This window comes from Oncorhynchus masou, chromosome 3, assembly GCF_036934945.1.
Source record: "Oncorhynchus masou masou isolate Uvic2021 chromosome 3, UVic_Omas_1.1, whole genome shotgun sequence".
NCBI classification, from domain to species: Eukaryota; Metazoa; Chordata; class Actinopteri; order Salmoniformes; family Salmonidae; genus Oncorhynchus; species Oncorhynchus masou.
This window is the reverse complement of record NC_088214.1, coordinates 4,635,353-4,655,352: the sequence shown is the minus strand read 5'-3', so window position 1 is coordinate 4,655,352 and position 20,000 is coordinate 4,635,353. Positions and strand designations below refer to the sequence as shown.

The 20,000-nt window shown below is 42.4% G+C and overlaps 1 protein-coding gene across 1 annotated transcript in view; it reads left to right on the top strand.

Annotated features, from left to right (window-relative positions):
• Positions 1–20,000, top strand: part of LOC135509089 (collagen alpha-1(XI) chain-like) — a 189,211-nt gene that overhangs the window by 14,149 nt on the left and 155,062 nt on the right. Inside the window, 3 exon segments of the mRNA XM_064929414.1 lie at positions 2,883–3,047; positions 9,842–10,055; positions 12,943–13,105. Coding sequence (XP_064785486.1) covers positions 2,883–3,047; positions 9,842–10,055; positions 12,943–13,105 — 542 coding nt within the window.

The following is a 20,000-nucleotide window of genomic DNA, read 5'->3' as shown; positions in this document are numbered from 1 at the left end:
TCAAATCCAGCAGGTAAAAAAAAGATTCTAGTGGTCCTAACAAGTGTTAACCCACTGTTCCTAGACCAGTTAACCCACTAGACCAGTTAACCCACTGTTCCTAGACCAGTTAACCCACTGTTCCTAGACCAGTTAACCCACTGTTCCTAGACCAGTTAACCCACTGTTCCTAGACCAGTTAACCCACTGTTCCTAGACCAGTTAACCCACTGTTCCTAGACCAGTTAACCCACTGTTCCTAGACCAGTTAACCCACTGTTCCTAGACCAGTTAACCCACTGTTCCTAGACCAGTTAACCCACTGTTCCTAGACCAGTTAACCCACTGTTCCTAGACCAGTTAACCCACTGTTCCTAGACCAGTTAACCCACTGTTCCTAGACCAGTTAACCCACTGTTCCTAGACCAGTTAACCCACTGTTCCTAGACCAGTTAACCCACTGTTCCTAGACCAGTTAACCCACTGTTCCTAGACCAGTTAACCCACTGTTCCTAGACCAGTTAACCCACTGTTCCTAGACCAGTTAACCCACTGTTCCTAGACCAGTTAACCCACTGTTCCTAGACCAGTTAACCAACTGTTTCTAGACCAGTTAACCCACTGTTCCTAGACCAGTTAACCCACTGTTCCTAGACCAGTTAACCCACTGTTCCTAGACCAGTTAACCCACTGTTCCTAGACCAGTTAACCCACTGTTCCTAGACCAGTTAACCCACTGTTCCTAGACCAGTTAACCCACTGTTCCTAGACCAGTTAACCCACTGTTCCTAGACCAGTTAACCCACTGTTCCTAGACCAGTTAACCCACTGTTCCTAGACCAGTTAACCCACTGTTCCTAGACCAGTTAACCCACTGTTCCTAGACCAGTTAACCCACTGTTCCTAGACCAGTTAACCCACTGTTCCTAGACCAGTTAACCCACTGTTCCTAGACCAGTTAACCCACTGTTCCTAGACCAGTTAACCCACTGTTCCTAGACCAGTTAACCCACTGTTCCTAGACCAGTTAACCCACTGTTCCTAGACCAGTTAACCCACTGTTCCTAGACCAGTTAACCCACTGTTCCTAGACCAGTTAACCCACTGTTCCTAGACCAGTTAACCCACTGTTCCTAGACCAGTTAACCCACTGTTCCTAGACCAGTTAACCCACTGTTCCTAGACCAGTTAACCCACTGTTCCTAGACCAGTTAACCCACTGTTCCTAGACCAGTTAACCCACTGTTCCTAGACCAGTTAACCCACTGTTCCTAGACCAGTTAATCCACTGTTCCTAGACCAGTTAACCCACTGTTCCTAGACCAGTTAACCCACTGTTCCTAGACCAGTTAACCCACTGTTCCTAGACCAGTTAACCCACTGTTCCTAGACCAGTTAACCCACTGTTCCTTGGCCATCATTGGAAATAAGAATTTGTTCTTAACTGACTTGCCTGGTTAAATTAAACAATAAAAAAATTGAGTGTACCTGCTCTATTGCAATGTTAAAGTATAGTGATGACTCTCCACAACCCATAGCATTACATGTAAGGGAATCCCTTGTGCTTTCGCCCCCGGAGATTAAAGGGCAATTCAGCCACTTTTTTGAACTCATATTCATTATCAAATCAAATTCAAATCAAATGTATTTATATAGCCCTTCGTACATCAGCTGATATCTCAAAGTGCTGTACAGAAACCCAGCCTAAAACCCCAAACAGCAAGCAATGCAGGTGTAGAAGCATGGTGGCTAGGAAAAACTCCCTCGAAAGGCCAAAACCTAGGAAGAAGCCTAGAGAGGAACCAGGCTATGAGGGGTGGCCAGTCCTCTTCTGGCTGTGCCGGGTGGAGATTATAACAGAACATAGCCAAGATTTTCAAATGTTCATAAATGACCAGCATGGTCAAATAATAATAATCACAGGCAGAACAGTTGAAACTGGAGCAGCAGCACGGCCAGGTGGACTGGGGACAGCAAGGAGTCATCATGCCAGGTATTCATGAGGCATGGTCCTAGGGCTCAGGTCCTCCGAGAGAGAGAAAGAAAGAGTGAAAGAGAGAATTAGAGAGAGCATACTTAAATTCATACAGGACACCGGATAAGACAGGAGAAGTACTCCATATATAACAAACTGACCCTAGCCCCCTGGCTGAGACAGGGGGGGGGTCAGGAGACACTGTGGCCCAATCCGATGATACCCCCCGGACAGGGCCAAACAGGAAGGATATAACCCACTTTGCCAAAGCACAGCCCCCACACCACTAAAGGGATATCTTCAACCCACCAATTTACAATCCTGAGACAAGGCCGAGTATAGCCCACAGAGATCGCTGCCACGGCACAACCCAAGGGGGGGGGGGGACGCCAAGCATTATCTCCAGCACCAAGGACCTCCATGTGTGAAAACAATGCATTTCTATAATCTGTGGTTTAAAAAAAAAACTTGTGATTTTCAAAACCTGCAAGGAGTTTCTAACCAGAAGGACCGCGAATCTCATAGTGTTTGAAAATCGCTGTTTTCATTTTTTATTTTTTTTGATGATGTCATCGAGTATAACTTTTTTTCCTTTCTGTATTTTTTTCTTCTCCCTTTCTACAGGCTCAGTTTTCACATACGTAGACACAGATATGTTGCTGGAGAGGATGAAGTTGAAAGTGGCGGAATTATCCCTTAAAGCTAGATCTACTATGTTAGATCAAATGTTATTGGTCACATACTAGCTTTAGGGTCTTTTAGGGTCTTGTGTTTTTATAAAAATTCCTACGTTTACTCTATGTACTCAATCGACAAATACAATATATTTGTTATACTGCTACCGTTTGAATTAATTTTCACACTTCTCTGTCGCCCTGTGATTACCATGTGAAAATACTAAACACTTGTCCCTCTCTTCTCTTCACAGCTGACCCAGTGGATGTCCTCAAGGCTCTGGACTTCCACAGCTCTCCGGATGGCGTCCGTAAAGTCACGGGCTTCTGCTCTCACCGGAGAGGATCTAAACCTGACATAGCCTTCCGTGTAGGAAAACAGGCGCAGATCAGCGCTCCCAGCATGCAACTCTTTCCAGGTGACCTAACTGCTCCTCCGTAGATCAGGGATGGGCAATCCATTTTATTTTTGCTGTTGTGTGTTAGAATAGTAGAATACACAAGGTGCCATTTTAGAAATGTAGTTTGGCATCAGCAGTTTTTCTCTTGTTTTATCAGTCATTCAATGTCAGCTAATAGTTTTTTTAGATTGGTACGTTTGTGTAGTGGTCAGCTATCTAAAGTTGTAGTCTCACACATACACACACACACACACACACACACACACACACACACACACACACACACACACACACACACACACACACACACACACACACACACACACACACACACACACACACACACACACACACAAACACACCATGAACACATATTTACCAATCACTCTAAACCGTCCTCTTATTTCTCACACACAGAACAGGATTTATGCAGTGTGACATTTTGTTATATCGAGTGTGTCTCGTAAAGTGATGTTTTTTTCCCCTCTAGTGCTTTGGGAACCCAGACTAGCGCTACGCATTTGGCAGGAAGTTAACGGGACGGGTTTTCTTCTTCGTCTCCTTTTTCACTGAAATCACACAGCACACTGAGTCATAGGTAGTGTCCCAAATGGCACCCTATTCCCTATGGGCCCTGGCGTCAAAAGTAGTGCACTACAATACATAGGGAATAGGGTACCATTTAGGAATGCCAGACGAGGAGGGAGACGAAGCAGAGGTCTGGTGACCAGCACTGGTGGGGGGGCTTGATGTGAGAAATAATTTATTGTTTTAGGACAGAATCCATTTGGAGAGACAGAAAGCTCTTTCATGGTGTTTCCATAGTGGTACGATCCTAAACTGCTGACTGCTGACTGCTGACTGTGTACAAGTTCATACACAGTACTAAACAGGATTATAGGAGCGTGGACGTTAGTTGCAATAGTACTTCTAACCTGTTGATGACAGATATATTCAGTGATATTTATCAGTGCCATCCCTTCAAAATCAAATCACATTTTATTCATCACATACACAGTTTACATGCATGTGTAAAAGGTGAAATGCCCTTTGGTGTAATTGAGATATTTAATTTAGGAAAAGAGTACTGCAAATACCAAAGTATAAAGCCAATACCAGTGTCACCAGCAAAGCACCCCCATACCATCTGAATCTGAAAATCACTGGTCATATCCATTTCTTGGCCCAAGCAAGTCTCCTCTTCTTATTGGTGTCCTTTAGTAGTGGTTTCTTTGCAGCAATTCGACCATGAAGGCCTGATTCACACAGTCTCCTCTGGACAGCTGATGTTGAGATGTGTCTGTTACTTGAACTCTGTGAAGCATTTATTTGGGCTGCAATTTCTACTGAACTTAAACTCTGCAGCAGAGATAACTCTGGGTCTTTCTTTCCTGTGACGGTCCTCATGAGAACCAGTTTCATCATAGTGCTTGATGGTTTTTGCGCCTGCATTTGAAGAAACTTGAAATGTTTAGGATTGACTGACCTTTGTGTCTTAAAGTAATGACACAACACAACTGATTGGCTCAAACACATTAAGTGGGAAAGAAATTCCATAAATGAATGTTTAACAATGCACACCTGTTAATTGAAATTCATTCCAGGTGACTAACACATGAAGCTGGTTGAGAGAATGTCAAGAGTGTGCAAAGCTGTTATCAAGGAAAACAGTGTCTACTTTGAAGAATCTCAAATATAAAATATTTTGATTTGTTTAATACTTTTGGTTTCTACATGATTCCATACAGTATGTGTTATTTCATCGTTTTGATGTCTTCACTATTACTATTAGGAAAATGTTTAAATATAGAAAAACCTTGAATGAGTAGGTGTGTCCAATCTTTTGACTGGTACTGTATATACAGGTTGAAGTTGGAAGTTTACATGCACTTAGGTTGGAGTCATTAAAACTCGTTTTTCAACCACTCCACAAACCACTCCACAAATGTCTTGTTAACAAACTATAGTTTTGGCAAGTCCGTTATGACATCTACTTTGTGCATGGCACAAGTAATTTATCCAATAATTGTTTACAGGCAGATTATTTCACTTATAATTCACTGTTTCACAATTCCAGTGGGTCAGAAGTTTACATACACTAAGTTGACTGTGCCTTTAAACAGCTTGGATAATTCCAGAAAAATATGTCATGGCTTTAGAAGCTTCTGATAGGCTAATTTACATCCTTTGAGTCAATTGGAGGTTTACCTATGGATGTATTTCAAGGCCTACCTTCAAACTCAGTGCCTCTTTGCTTGACATCATGGGAAAATCAAAAGAAATCAGCCAAGACCTCAGGAAAAAATTGTAGACCTCCACAAGTCTGGTTCATCCTTGGGAGCAATTTCCAAATGCCTGAGAAGGTACCACGTTCATCTGTACAAACAATAGTATGCAAGTATAAACACCATGGGACCACGAAGCCGTCATACCACTCAGGAAGGAGGTGTTCTGTTTCCTAGAGATGAACGTACTTTGGTGCGAAAAGTGCAAATCAATCCCAGAACAACAAAAATATCTATATCCACAGTAAAACGAGTCGTATATCGACATAACCTGAAAGGCCGCTCAGCAAGGAAGGCTCTGCTCCAGAACTGCCATAAAAAGCCAGACTACAGTTTGCAACTGCACATGGGGACAAAGATCGTACTTTTTGGAGAAATGTTCTTTGGTCTGATGAAACAAAAATAGAACTGTTTGGACATAATGACCATTGTTATGCTTGGAGGAAATAGGGGAAGGGTTGTAAGCTGAAGAACATCATCCCAACCATGAAGCACAGGGATGGCAGCATTATGTTGTGGGGGTTCATTGTTGCAGGAGGGACTGGTGTACTTCAAACAATAGATGGCATCATGAGGGAGGAAAATTATGTTGATATATTGAAACAACATCTCAAGACATTAGTCAGGAAGTTAAAGCTTGGTCGCAAATGGGTCTTTCAAATGGACAATGACCCCAAGCAAACTTCCAAATTTGTGGCAAAATGGCTTAAGGACAACAAAGTCAAGGTATTGGAGTGGCCATCACAAAGCCCTGGCCTCAATCCTATAGAAAATGTGTGGGCAGAACTGAAAAAGTGTGTGCGAGCAATTAGCCTACAAACCTGACTCAGTTACACCAGCTCTGTCATGAGGAATGGGCCAAAAATCACCCAACTTATTTTGAGAAGGTTGTGGAAGGCTACCTGAAACGTTTGATCCAAGTTAAACCATTTAAAGGCAATGCTACCAAATACTAATTGAGTGTATGTAAACTTCTGACCCACTGGGAATGTGATGAAAGAAATAAAATCTGAAATAAATCATTCTCTCTACTATTATTCTGACATTTCAAATTCTTAGAATAAAGTGATGATCCTAAGTGACCGAAGACAGGGCTTTTTTACTAGGATTAAATGTCCGGAATTGTGAAAAACGGAGTTTAAATGTAATTGGTTAAGGTGTATATAAACTTCCGACTTCACCTGTATGTAGTATACAGGATTCTTTGACATTGTTCGATGCCTTTGCCAGCTATCAAACAAAACGGCAGAAATATGTTGAAAACAGCTACTGCAGCATTTATTTAGCTATGTGATAATAATTGACTATTTTTATTCACAAATGCGAGTGAATACCATTAAAAGGGTGTTAATTTTAGGACCTACTCGTGTGCCCTCTTTCTGGTTGAAAAAGATCGACAGTTTAAGATGCTTAGTTGCCTACTTGCCCCATAATGGAAAGATACGGTACAATATACAACTTCACTAGGAACAGATGCTTGTTAAAGTAATTTTACCAGTGAGTGAGTGTTGGTTCTTTGTCAAATTGGCCAGACAGCAAAGGGGGAAAAAATCCAGGCAGAAAATAGCCAGAGATTACATTAACAATGAGATTTTCTGTGATTATTTGCCAAAAATATTTGCCTTTAAAGCCTTACTGGTATTAAAGACTGGAAATTTCTGTCAAATAGGATTGAATGGAATGGGTGGAGTGGAGTATCCCATGGGATTGGTAATGGTAGCATTCTGCCATAGAGCGCTCTGTCTGAGGAGAACATTTCAGCTATTATGACATCACCAGTAGCCAATTATTATTTTTTCGTCTTTAAACTCAATTAAAAGGGCTGTTGGTAGGAAGTAGGACCCCCCCCCCTATCTGAGATATCTACTGCAGCCCTCATCCTCCACATGCAACACCTGTTCTGCCAGTCACATTCTGTTAAAGGTCCCCAAAGCACACACATCCCTGGGTCGCTCCTCTTTTCAGTTCGCTGCAGCTGGCGTGCAACAAACACTCAAACTGAACAGTTTTATCTCCATCTCTTCATTCAAAGACTCAATCATGGACACTCTAACTGACAGTTGTGGCTGCTTCGTGTGATGTATTGTTGTCTCTACTTTCTTGCTCTTTGTGCTGTTGTTTGTGCCAAATAATGTTTATACCATGTTTTGTGCTGCTACCATATTGTGCTGCTACCATGTTGTCATGCTACCATGTTGTTGTTATGTTGTGTTGCTACCATGCTGTGTTGTCATTTGTTGCTGCCATGTTATGTTGTTGTCTTAGGTCTCTCTTTATGTAGTGTTGTGTTGTCTCCCTTGTCGTGATGTGTGTATTGTCCTATATTTATGTAGTGTTGTGTTGTCTCTCTTGTCGTGATGTGTGTTTTGTCCTATATTTATATTGTATTTGTTTATTTTTAATCCCAGCCCCCGTCCCTGCAGGAGGCCTTTCTGCCTGTTAGGTCGTCACCGTTGTCAGGTCGTCACCGTTGTCAGGTCGTCACCGTTGTCAGGTCTTCACCGTTGTCAGGTCGTCACCGTTGTCAGGTCGTCACCGTTGTCAGGTCACCGGTCTTCACCGTTGTCAGGTCGTCAGGTCCGTTGTCAGGTCTTCACCGTTGTCAGGTCGTCACCGTTGTCAGGTCCACCGTTGTCAGGTCGTCACCGTCAGGTCCGTTGTCAGGTCTTCACCGTTGTCAGGTCTTCACCGTTGTCAGGTCGTCACCGTTGTCAGGTCTTCACCGTTCAGGTCGTCCACCGTTGTCAGGTCGTCACCGTTGTCAGGTCGTCACCGTTGTCAGGTCTTCACCGTTGTCAGGTCGTCACCGTTGTCAGGTCGTCACCGTTGTCAGGTCGTCACCGTTGTCAGGTCTTCACCGTTGTCAGGTCGTCACCGTTGTCAGGTCGTCACCGTTGTCAGGTCGTCACCGTTGTCAGGTCGTCACCGTTGTCAGGTCTTCACCGTTGTCAGGTCGTCACCGTTGTCAGGTCTTCACCGTTGTCAGGTCGTCACCGTTCTTCACCATTGTCAGGTCGTCACCGTTGTCAGGTCGTCACCGTTGTCAGGTCTTCACCGTTGTCAGGTCGTCACCGTTGTCAGGTCGTCACCGTTGTCAGGTCTTCACCGTTGTCAGGTCTTCACCGTTGTCAGGTCGTCACCGTTGTCAGGTCGTCACCGTTGTCAGGTCGTCACCGTTGTCAGGTCGTCACCGTTGTCAGGTCGTCACCGTTGTCAGGTCGTCACCGTTGTCAGGTCGTCACCGTTGTCAGGTCGTCACCGTTGTCAGGTCGTCACCGTTGTTAGGTCTTCACCGTTGTTAGGTTGTCACCGTAAATAATAATTTGTTCTTATCTGACTTGCCTAGTTAAATAAAGGTTAAATTAAGGTTACATAAATTCTAAAATAAATATTGGATGGTTGAAGAACTACATTTGTTAGGAATGTTATCTTTCACACGTCTTGTAAAATGTATTTGCGATTAGATCACTACTGACTCTTTCAAGATTAGCCAGCTGTTGTTATAATTTCTTAAAGTACCCGGCAACAAAGGTCACATTTAAACTGGAGGTTAAGTTATTTTTATCTAATATATGGGATACAATTAAAGGCACAATCTGTCATTTTAACAGCCTTACCCTTCCGCTTTGTCTGTTAGACTAAAGGATGTCGCTGGGGTAAAATAACCCCTGTCAAGTAAGTAGACAAATGTGTGGATGAAAGAGCTAACAGTCCATGAGATGGACATGATCATTGAATTGTGGGTATACCTCAAGGATGGGTGGGAAAAAAGGGCAAGCCTTGAATTCTGTTATTGTTGATGTACTGTATATTATCAGGAAGTCTCCCAGAATATATGATGATGTCATATTACCGCATCCACCTCGAACCATTCTAACTCTTCTGAGCTAAATGATGTCATATTACTGCGTCCACCTATATCGTCTCTGATGGCGAGTTCAAAACAACTGAGAACTCTGGATTTGTTTTTCAAACTCTGCCTGGGAAAAAAAATCTATTTAAACGGTCATCCTACTCGGGAATTTCATCTCGGGAACTCGGGCCTATTTCTAGAGCTCTGACTTTCCGACTTTCATGATTTTAACTCGTATTATTCAGAGTTCCCCGTTGTTTTGAACACGGCATGACACTTCTGTGTATAATGATGTCATTTTACCACGTCCACATTTAACCTCTCTAACGATCATGTGTTTGATGATGTCATATTACCGCGCCCACCTCTAAACTCTCTATATCTTCTGTCTATCATGACGTCATATTGCAAAGCTACTGTAGCTAACCTGTCCTACCTATTCCGGGAGGGTGTTCCCAGAGGACTTCTCAGCAAGTCTCTTAGCATGTACGATGATGTCATATTACTGCGCCCACCTCTGATCTAACTCTTCTACTATCTTCTCTTCTGACCCGACACATTGATGATTATCGAGAAGTTGGACAATGTAACAGCTAATTGGGTATCCAAATAAACAGAACCAATCAAATATGATTATTTATTTTGTTTTGTTCTTTTTTTCCCCCTCTCACCAGGAGGAGCGTTCCCAGAGGACTTCTCAGTGATGTTCACCATCAAGCCCAAGGCAGGCAGACAGTCTTTCCTGCTGTCTGTGTATAACGAGCAGGGGGTCCAGCAGCTGGGTGTGGAGGTGGGACGCTCCCCTGTCTTCCTGTACGAAGACCAGCATGGGAAACCTTCCCCAGAGGATTACCCACTGTTCAGATCCATCAACCTCGCTGACGGCAAGTAAGTGATGACTGAGACACCGGAGTAACTCATCACTACTCTATCACAAAGGCCTTTTCTGTCACGGACAAGGTTTGGGTTCAGGGAAGGTTAGGCGCTGTTTGGTTAGCTTAAGGGTTACTCTTTCCTGTGGCAAATAACTGAAGTTTGACCTTTCACTAAGCCGTGATGTTATACAAGGAGTACTGTACATTTGTAACCCACGGGATATGAACCCGCGTCTCCCTCTTTGTCTTAGACAAAGAGGAAATTCTCTCTTGGGTCGAAGGCAGAAACTAGTTTTGAAGTTCGCAGGCGGGGCCTACCTTATCATGTGACTATGACTGACTCATGTGTTCTGGGGGTCTATGAGAGGGTCTGTGGCCTTACCGCGGTCTTACTGTTGATACACTCCACACATGTCATGTTTAACAAGATGGCCGAACCGGATCTGAGTCTCTGTATTTAAGGCTTCGCAGCAGACCCAAGCAAAGCACTGAAAACAAACAATTATTCGATTTATATACTTCATTGTTTAGTGATTGATAACATAAGGAATATAACTGCGAGATGGCTGTCTTTTGAGTTCCCCAATTATGTATTTGGCAGCATTTTGGTGACAGACTGTTTTTGCCAAATTATTTACAGCTGTCTGCACTGCAATAAACCATCAAAATAACAGAGTTTCATAAATTACTTAATTTTAAAATGAATATTCTGACAGTGAGGTCTTTGGTAATATGAAACGTTAAGCGAAAATGTGTCTGGAGCAATTGTCTACAGCAAAATGAAACGTAGCATTGGTATGTATCTGTCTTCCAGACCTTAAAGTAAAGTAGAGTGAGTTTTATCGTTTTAGTCTTTATCTAGCTAGTACTCTTTCTGAGAAGAACAAATTATCTTCATCAAGACCAACCTAGTTTTCATCTTTCTTGGCATCTCTCTGACATCTCTTACTACACCAGACTATAGATTATCTCTGACTACACCAGACTGTAGATTTTCTCTGACTACTCCAGACTATAGATTATCTCTGACTACACTAGACTGTCAGATTATCTCTGACTACACTAGACTGTCAGATTATCTCTGACTTCACCAGACTGTAGATGATCTCTGACTACTCCAGACTGTAGATTATCTCTGACTACTCCAGACTATAGATTATCTCTGACTATTCCAGACTGTAGATTACCTCTGACTACTCTAGACTGTCAGATTATCTCTGACTTCACCAGCCTGTAGATGATCTCTGACTACTCCAGACTGTAGATTATCTCTGACTACATTTACATTACATTTAAGTCATTTGGCAGACGCTCTTATCCAGAGCGACTTACAAATTGGACTACTCTAGACTGTCAGATTATCTCTGACTACACTAGACTGTCAGATTATCTCTGACTTCACCAGACTGTAGATTATCTCTGACTACTCCAGACTGTAGATTATCTCTGACTACACCAGACTGTAGATTACCTCTGACTACTCCAGACTGTAGATTGTCTGACTACTCCAGACTGTAGATAATCTCTGACTACTCCAGACTGTAGATAATCTCTGACTACTCCAGACTGTAGATCATCTCTGACTACTCCAGACTGTAGGTAATCTCTGACTACTCCAGACTGTAGATAATCTCTGACTACTCCAGACTGTAGATAATCTCTGACAACTCCAGACTGTAGATAATCTCTGACTACTCCAGACTGTAGATAATCTCTGACTACTCCAGACTGTGGGTAATCTCTGACTACTCCAGACTGTAGATAATCTCTGACTACTCCAGACTGTAGATAATCTCTGACTACTCCAGACTGTAGATAATCTCTGACAACTCCAGACTGTAGATAATCTCTGACTACTCCAGACTGTAGATAATCTCTGACTACTCCAGACTGTAGGTAATCTCTGACTACTCCAGACTGTAGATAATCTCTGACAACTCCATACTGTAGATAATCTCTGACTACTCCAGACTGTAGATAATCTCTGACTACTCCAGACTGTACATAATCTCTGACTATTCCAGACTGTAGATTATCTCTGACTACACCAGACTGTAGATTATCTCTGACTACTCCAGACTGTAGATTGTCTGACTACTCCAGACTGTAGATAATCTCTGACTACTCCAGACTGTAGATTATCTCTGACTACACCAGACTGTAGATTATCTCTGACTACTCCAGACTGTAGATTGTCTGACTACTCCAGACTGTAGATAATCTCTGACTACTCCAGACTGTAGATAATCTCTGACTACTCCAGACTGTAGGTAATCTCTGACTACTCCAGACTGTAGATAATCTCTGACTACTCCAGACTGTAGATAATCTCTGACAACTCCAGACTGTAGATAATCTCTGACTACTCCAGACTGTAGATAATCTCTGACTACTCCAGACTGTAGATAATCTCTGACAACTCCAGACTGTAGATAATCTCTGACTACTCAAGACTGTAGATAATCTCTGACTACTCCAGACTGTACATAATCTCTGACTATTCCAGACTGTAGATTATCTCTGACTACACCAGACTGTAGATAATCTCTGACTACTCCAGACTGTAGATTGTCTGACTACTCCAGACTGTAGATAATCTCTGACTACTCCAGACTGTAGATTATCTCTGACTACACCAGACTGTAGATTATTCTGACTACTCCAGACTGTAGATTATCTCTGACTACACCAGACTGTAGATTATCTCTGACTACTCCAGACTGTAGATTGTCTGACTACTCCAGACTGTAGATAATCTCTGACTACTCCAGACTGTAGATAATCTCAACCTGTGCTCAGGTTGTAGTGTTCAACAAGCAACAAATACAGCACATACGTTTCATGTTCTCCCCAAATCTCTCAGGTTTCTCTAACCCACGTCCTCCTCTGTCCATGTGTAGATGGCATCGTGTAGCCATCAGTGTGGAGAAGAAGAGTGTGACCATGATTGTGGATTGTAAGAAGAAGCTGAGCAGGCCACTGAAGAGGAGCGATGGGGCAGCCATCAACACTGACGGCATCACCGTGTTCGGGACCAGGATTCTGGACGAAGAGGTCTTTGAGGTAAGGACGATGACCATTGCGTGCGTTGACGCTTTATTCGGAGGATTGCGCGGCTGCCATTTTGCGGCACAACGTCTAAACGCTCTGTGGTTTTATATTTGGTATGTTTTACAATGATTCTTGAATGTATTCCTTCGTGGGACAGGTCTTTGAGGTAAAGAGGACATTGCTGTTCTGGGGATATTATGTATGTACCTATGGTATGCAATACATGTTGGATTGATGCCTTCTTGGGACAGGTCTCTCTTGTAAAATAGATTTTATCAGCTATGTAAAATAGATTGTATCAGCTATGTAAAATCGATTGTATCAGCTATGTAAAGTAGATTGGATCACCTTTGTACATAAAGGATCGATTATCTGTTTCTCTTGATCTTGACAAGAGATTTCATGTTTTTTTTAAATATATATATATATTTCTACCTTTATTTTAAAGACAAGTCAGTTAAGAACATATTCTTCTTTACGAAGACGTCCTACCCTCGACTCCACATTAGCTTCATGCTCATGTACAGATGTGGTGTTGTCTGTGGCGACAACCACAGAATCCAGTGCTGCTGAAGTTTTTCTTAACCATTTGGACAGATGATGTTTTATAACAGGTCTCAGTGATACCAGCATGCATTGGGGCCTACTGGCAGTGAGTAATGTTGGTGGTCGTAAAGTTAATTGTGTCTTCAGAAACCAGTTTCTTTATTTGCCCTTTTCATACGATTATTTCATACATGGTGAACAGTTTTATAGACCATATAACAGGAGTACTTGGCTTTCTGCGCCTTGGTAGAGCCCTGGACTGTGTTAAGGGAAAATGGCAGTTGTGTGTGACTTCAAAATGGCAGTTGTGTGTGACTTTTTTTTCCCCTTAAAGAGGAGAAGAAATCTGACAAACAGTCTGCATGGGAGTCTTAAATATGACCGTTATATGAGGGAGCATAAGGATAGCTTCTATAACTTATATTTCTATCTTTATTTGTTGATATGGGAGGTTGTTTGTGACGTGTGACGTAGCTGTCCGTGAGTTTCTGTTTCCTCGTTTTGAGTCGTCGTCGGACCAGGGTTATGGGGTAAGGGGGTGGGGGGGATTCATGCGATGCAAAACGTCAGAAAGTCAAGTAATAGGAATTCTGAATTTAATTGGTAGACGGTAATGTACCTCTGAGGCATCCAGGAAGTGTTTTATGCCATCCGGTCCTATTATAAATTAAAGAGTAAATTGGCCAAATACAGCTCGTATTACATCACACTGAGCATCTGACAATGTACCTTAGCAGTAAACCCAGCTTCAAGAAATATAAATCTTCCATTTTAACAATGCCTTGATATGTATTTGATATGTTTCAATGTAACTTTTGTTTTACAAAAGGCAAGTCCGTTAAGAACACATTCTTATTTACAATGACAGCCTACCTGGGCCAAATACCCGGACAACAATAGGCCAATTGTGCACCGCCCTATGGGACTCCTAATCACAGCCGGATGTGATACAGCCTGGATCCGAACCAGGGACACATCTTACACTGAAATGCAGTGCCTTAAATGGCTGTTATACAGCCTGAATTTGAACCAGAGACTGTAGTGACGCCTCTTGCACTGAGATGCAGTGCCTTACACCACTGTGATACAGCCATACACTGCTGTGATACAGCCTGAATTCGAACCAGGGACCGTAGTGACCCCTCTTGCACTGGATCACATCTAGCTTGGAGGCATTCAGAAATGACGTAACGATATCCGCAAACGGACGTGTATAGTTTTCATAACTCCTAATAACAGACCACTGATAATACTCCTTAGCTGTTAACCCAGCTTTACCACAGACAGGTAGCTGTGAGGCCTATGGAAACTATGAGCAGCATGCTATGCTATGCTATGCTATGCTATCCTAAGCTATGCTATGCTATGCTATCCTATGCTATGCTATTCTGTTGCTATCTGACGAGACAATAGCCCCAGCATAGCCTTTGATGTGAACATCAGGATTGTCATGGTGACTGAAACAGATTGTTTAGACATGTGCCTCCAGGTCAGAAGATCCCTTTTTCCTCAGTTGGTTTCATCCACATCTTAATGAAAGCTAACTATCGCTAGTTGAAGCTAATCCAGGCTTGAAAGAGGACAGAACATGTAGCCTAATGACTGTCTAATAAATGTAGTCAATAATTCTCAATGTTCAGCTTTTTCTGGTATTGGTTCTCAATTAGGCTCAAGCACTAATCCCAGATACAATGCCTGCAATGTATGGACAGCTAGACCGCTATATTTGCATTTAACCATACACTCCAAGTGAAGGGTTAGCATTTAGCTCATTAGCATTAAGACTCTCACCACCAAAGGTATTTTTTTATGCTGGTTTGAGGCAAGGTTTTCGAACTGATGTGGGTGTTCTTTGTTTGAACGTAAATTATGCTAAACGTAGTGGACTTATAGAAACATTTGGGCTCATTTTCTCTGTTTAGAAACAAGAAGAAGAGCAATTTATTTTGTTTGTCCCAATTGGGACCCCGTTGGCACGTTGGAAGGCAGAACTCAGAACTCTTTAGCTGCAAGCTATAGCAGTGGTGGCCTGAACAAAAAGAGACTAAGGCTGCGGTCCCAAATGGCACCCTTCCCTATAGGGCTCAGGTTAAAATCAGTGCACTATAGAGGGATTAGGGTGCCATTTCAGATGGAGACGAGAGGCACGCTGTATTTCTTCACCTGTAAACTATTCCACTTCAACTTTAATAGCCTTGGGTTTGTTGATTGCGATCTGGCTATTTTGTAGGCAAAACTGCTCACTAACGGACAGCCAGAAAATAAAATCTTGTCCAAAGACACGATCCGGGCTCAGAAAAGGTCTTTGCCATCCAGTTATTGGGAAGGTTTTGCCATTTTGCCAAACTCTTGCAACACAGCCCTTCCCAAGGTAGACAAAGTGTTCTCAAATGCAGCTGTTGAAATGAGACCAGCAAACCTTATCCGTTAAAGCATGTTTGTTACTGTAAGTAATATCGTGGAATTGAGACAAATATGTTTGTCTCTATTGCAATTCATTACTGTCAAGGTACAATTGTAACACAGTGAACAATGCGGTCGTTGTCCTGTCTTCTAATATGAAGCTATTAAAGTGGAACATATTTGAGAGTAAAGTAGGTGTACATCAATAGGAGTACGGAAGGATCCAGTCGAGCCATGAAGGTGTTAGATAGAGGACCTCTTTGGTGAAAAATACATTATTACTAATCAGTCAATTACCTTGACACAACACGTATCTCTGACTGGCTTGTGGTCCCACCATTGGGTTCCATTTGGACCACAGCCTGTAACATTTGACATTTGATGTCTTATTAACTATGTAGCGTCCGTGTGTTGAACCATGTCAACATTATAAACTATTGTTTTGATGGTTTTGAAGCATGTCCATATTTGGTAATAACTAATGCCGGATACTCAACGTAGGTAGGACTGGGAACAGCCAGGGACCTCACGATACGGTGTTATCATAATAATAATAATACCATATGTGGCGGCAGGGTAGCCTAGTGGTTAGAGCGTTGGACTAGTAACAGTTACATTCTAGAACACCCCCTTGGCAGCGTAGCCTAGTGATTAGAGCGTTGGACTAGTAACAGTTACATTCTAGAACACCCCCTTGGCAGGGTAGCCTAGTGGTTAGAGCGTTGGACTAGTAACAGTTACATTCTAGAACACCCCCTCGGCAGGGTAGCCTAGTGGTTAGAGCGTTGGACTAGTAACAGTTACATTCTAGAACACCCCCTCGACAGGGTAGCCTAGTGGTTAGAGCGTTGGACTAGTAACAGTTACATTCTAGAACACCCCCTCGGCAGGGTAGCCTAGTGGTTAGAGCGTTGGACTAGTAACAGTTACATTCTAGAACACCCCCTCGGCAGCGTAGCCTAGTGGTTAGAGCGTTGGACTAGTAACTGAAAGGTTGCAAGTTCAAATCCCCGAGCTGACAAGGTACAAATCTGTCGTTCTGCCCCTGAACAAGGCAGTTAACCCCACTGTTCCTAGGCCGTCAATTGAAAATAAGAATTTGAAACTAGAGACTTGCCTAGTTTAAATAAAGGTTAAAAAAAAATGTAATTCTCAAAATTCTATATGTATAGCGATTCGATACTGGGATTTAAATGCGATTTGATGTTCCAAACATTTTGCTCACCGTACTGTATGTCTGCTTCAGAGGGACAAGAGAGAGCCAGGAGAAAACAATATTGCTCACCGTACTGTATGTCTGCTTCAGAGGGACAAGAGAGAGCCAGGAGAAAACAATATTGCTCACCGTACTGTATGTCTGCTTCAGAGGGACAAGAGAGAGCCAGGAGAAAACAATATTGCTCACCGTACTGTATGTCTGCTTCAGAGGGACAAGAGAGAGCCAGGAGAAAACAATATTGCTCACCGTACTGTATGTCTGCTTCAGAGGGACAAGAGAGAGCCAGGAGAAAACAATATTGCTCACCGTACTGTATGTCTGCTTCAGAGGGACAAGAGATAGCCAGGAGAAAACAATATTGCTCACCGTACTGTATGTCTGCTTCAGAGGGACAAGAGAGAGCCAGGAGAAAACAATATTGCTCACCGTACTGTATGTCTGCTTCAGAGGGACAAGAGAGAGCCAGGAGAAAACAATATTGCTCACCTTACTGTATGTCTGCTTCAGAGGGACAAGAGAGAGCCAGGAGAAAACAATATTGCTCACCGTACTGTATGTCTGCTTCAGAGGGACAAGAGAGAGCCAGGAGAAAACAATATTGCTCACCTTACTGTATGTCTGCTTCAGAGGGACAAGAGAGAGCCAGGAGAAAACAATATTGCTCACCTTACTGTATGTCTGCTTCAGAGGGACAAGAGAGAGCCAGGAGAAAACACGCTTTGATCAGTCAGGAAGGAAAAAATGTGCTTCCTTTTTAAAAAGAAGATGGAGAACAAGATATAAAGGTAAAATACTTCCGTTTAGGTTCAGGTATAGCGAACTAAAATATTTAAAGAATTAAAGAATTAAATTAAATAATTAATTAAATAATTAAAGAATTAAGTTATATGGTATTGCTTATTTTATTAATGGATGGATGGGTTGGTTGGTTCTGTCTATCCATCATGAATTTGGTTGGTTCTGTAGCCTATAGTTTATCATTCATGAATTGGGTTGGTTCTGTAGCCTATAGTTTATCATTCATGAATTGGGTTGGTTCTGTAGCCTATAGTTTATCATTCATGAATTGGGTTGGTTCTGTAGCCTATAGTTTATCATTCATGAATTGGGTTGGTTCTGTAGCCTACAGTTTATCATTCATGAATTGGGTTGGTTCTGTAGCCTATAGTTTATCATTCATGAATTGGGTTGGTTCTGTAGCCTACAGTTTATCATTCATGAATTGGGTTGGTTCTGTAGCCTATAGTTTATCATTCATGAATTGGGTTGGTTCTGTAGCCTATAGTTTATCATTCATGAATTGGGTTGGTTCTGTAGCCTATAGTTTATCATTCATGAATTGGGTTGATTCTGTAGCCTACAGTTTATCATTCATGAATTGGGTTGGTTCTGTAGCCTATAGTTTATCATTCATGAATTGGGTTGGTTCTGTAGCCTACAGTTTATCATTCATGAATTGGGTTGGTTCTGTAGCCTACAGTTTATCATTCATGAATTGGGTTGGTTCTGTAGCCTACAGTTTATCATTCATGAATTGGGTTGGTTCTGTAGCCTATAGTTTATCATTCATGAATTGGGTTGGTTCTGTAGCCTATAGTTTATCATTCATTTATTGGGTTGGTTCTGTAGCCTATAGTTTATCATTCATGAATTGGGTTGATTCTGTAGCCTATAGTTTATCATTCATGAATTGGGTTAGTTCTGTAACCTATAGTTTATCATTCATGAATGGGTTGTCGATTGTTTTTCCTTTTGGGGTTGGTTCACGAAAGGCTGTATGGGCAGGTTATAGCTGTGTGTGAGTTTTCACCCTCTATCTACATGTGCATAGTACTTCAATCAATCACCCCAACTATCTATTTTCTTTTGATCTAATTGTTAATTGTTTTTTATTTTTTAACTGCATTGTTGGGAAAGTAAGTGCTCATTTCACTGTAAAGTCTAAACTTGTTGTATCCGGGTCGCGTGACAAATAGCAGGGAAATCTTGACTATGGAATCTGACAAAACTCTCACCTGAGTATTGAGCATGTCAAGTCATTATTTAGAAATTGTATTGATATAAAGTGAGATGGTTCTGAAGTGAGCAGTTGCTGTACATCAACGTTCACTGTTCATGACTTTCTAGTGGTAAAGAGTTGGGATGATGGAAAAAGACTTATTGCTATTATGGAATCAAGTCTATCTGTGGCTGGAGTAACACAGCTTGAGTAACACAGCTTGAGTAACACGGCTTGAGTAACACGGCTTGAGTAACACGGCTTGAGTAACACAGCTTGAGTAACACAGCTTGAGTAACACGGCTGGAGTAACACAGCTTGAGTAACACGGCTGGAGTAACACAGCTTGAGTAACACGGCTTGAGTAACACGGCTGGAGTAACACAGCTGGAGTAACACAGCTTGAGTAACACGGCTTGAGTAACACGGCTGGAGTAACACAGCTTGAGTAACACGGCTGGAGTGACACGGCTGGAGTAACACTCTTCTCCTCTCCTCTCCTCCTCTCCTCTCCTCCTCTCCTCTCCTCTCCTCACTTCTCTCCTCTCCCCTCCTCTCCTCTCCTCGCCTCTCCTCTGCTCCCTCTCTCCTCTCTACTCCCTCTCTCCTCTCTGCTCCCCCTCTCCTCTCCTCTCTTCTCCTCTCCTCTCTTCTCCTCTCCTCTGCTCCCTCTCTCCTCTCTTCTCCTCTGCTCCCTCTCTCCTCTCCTCTCCCCTCTGCTCCCTCTCTCCTCTCTGCTC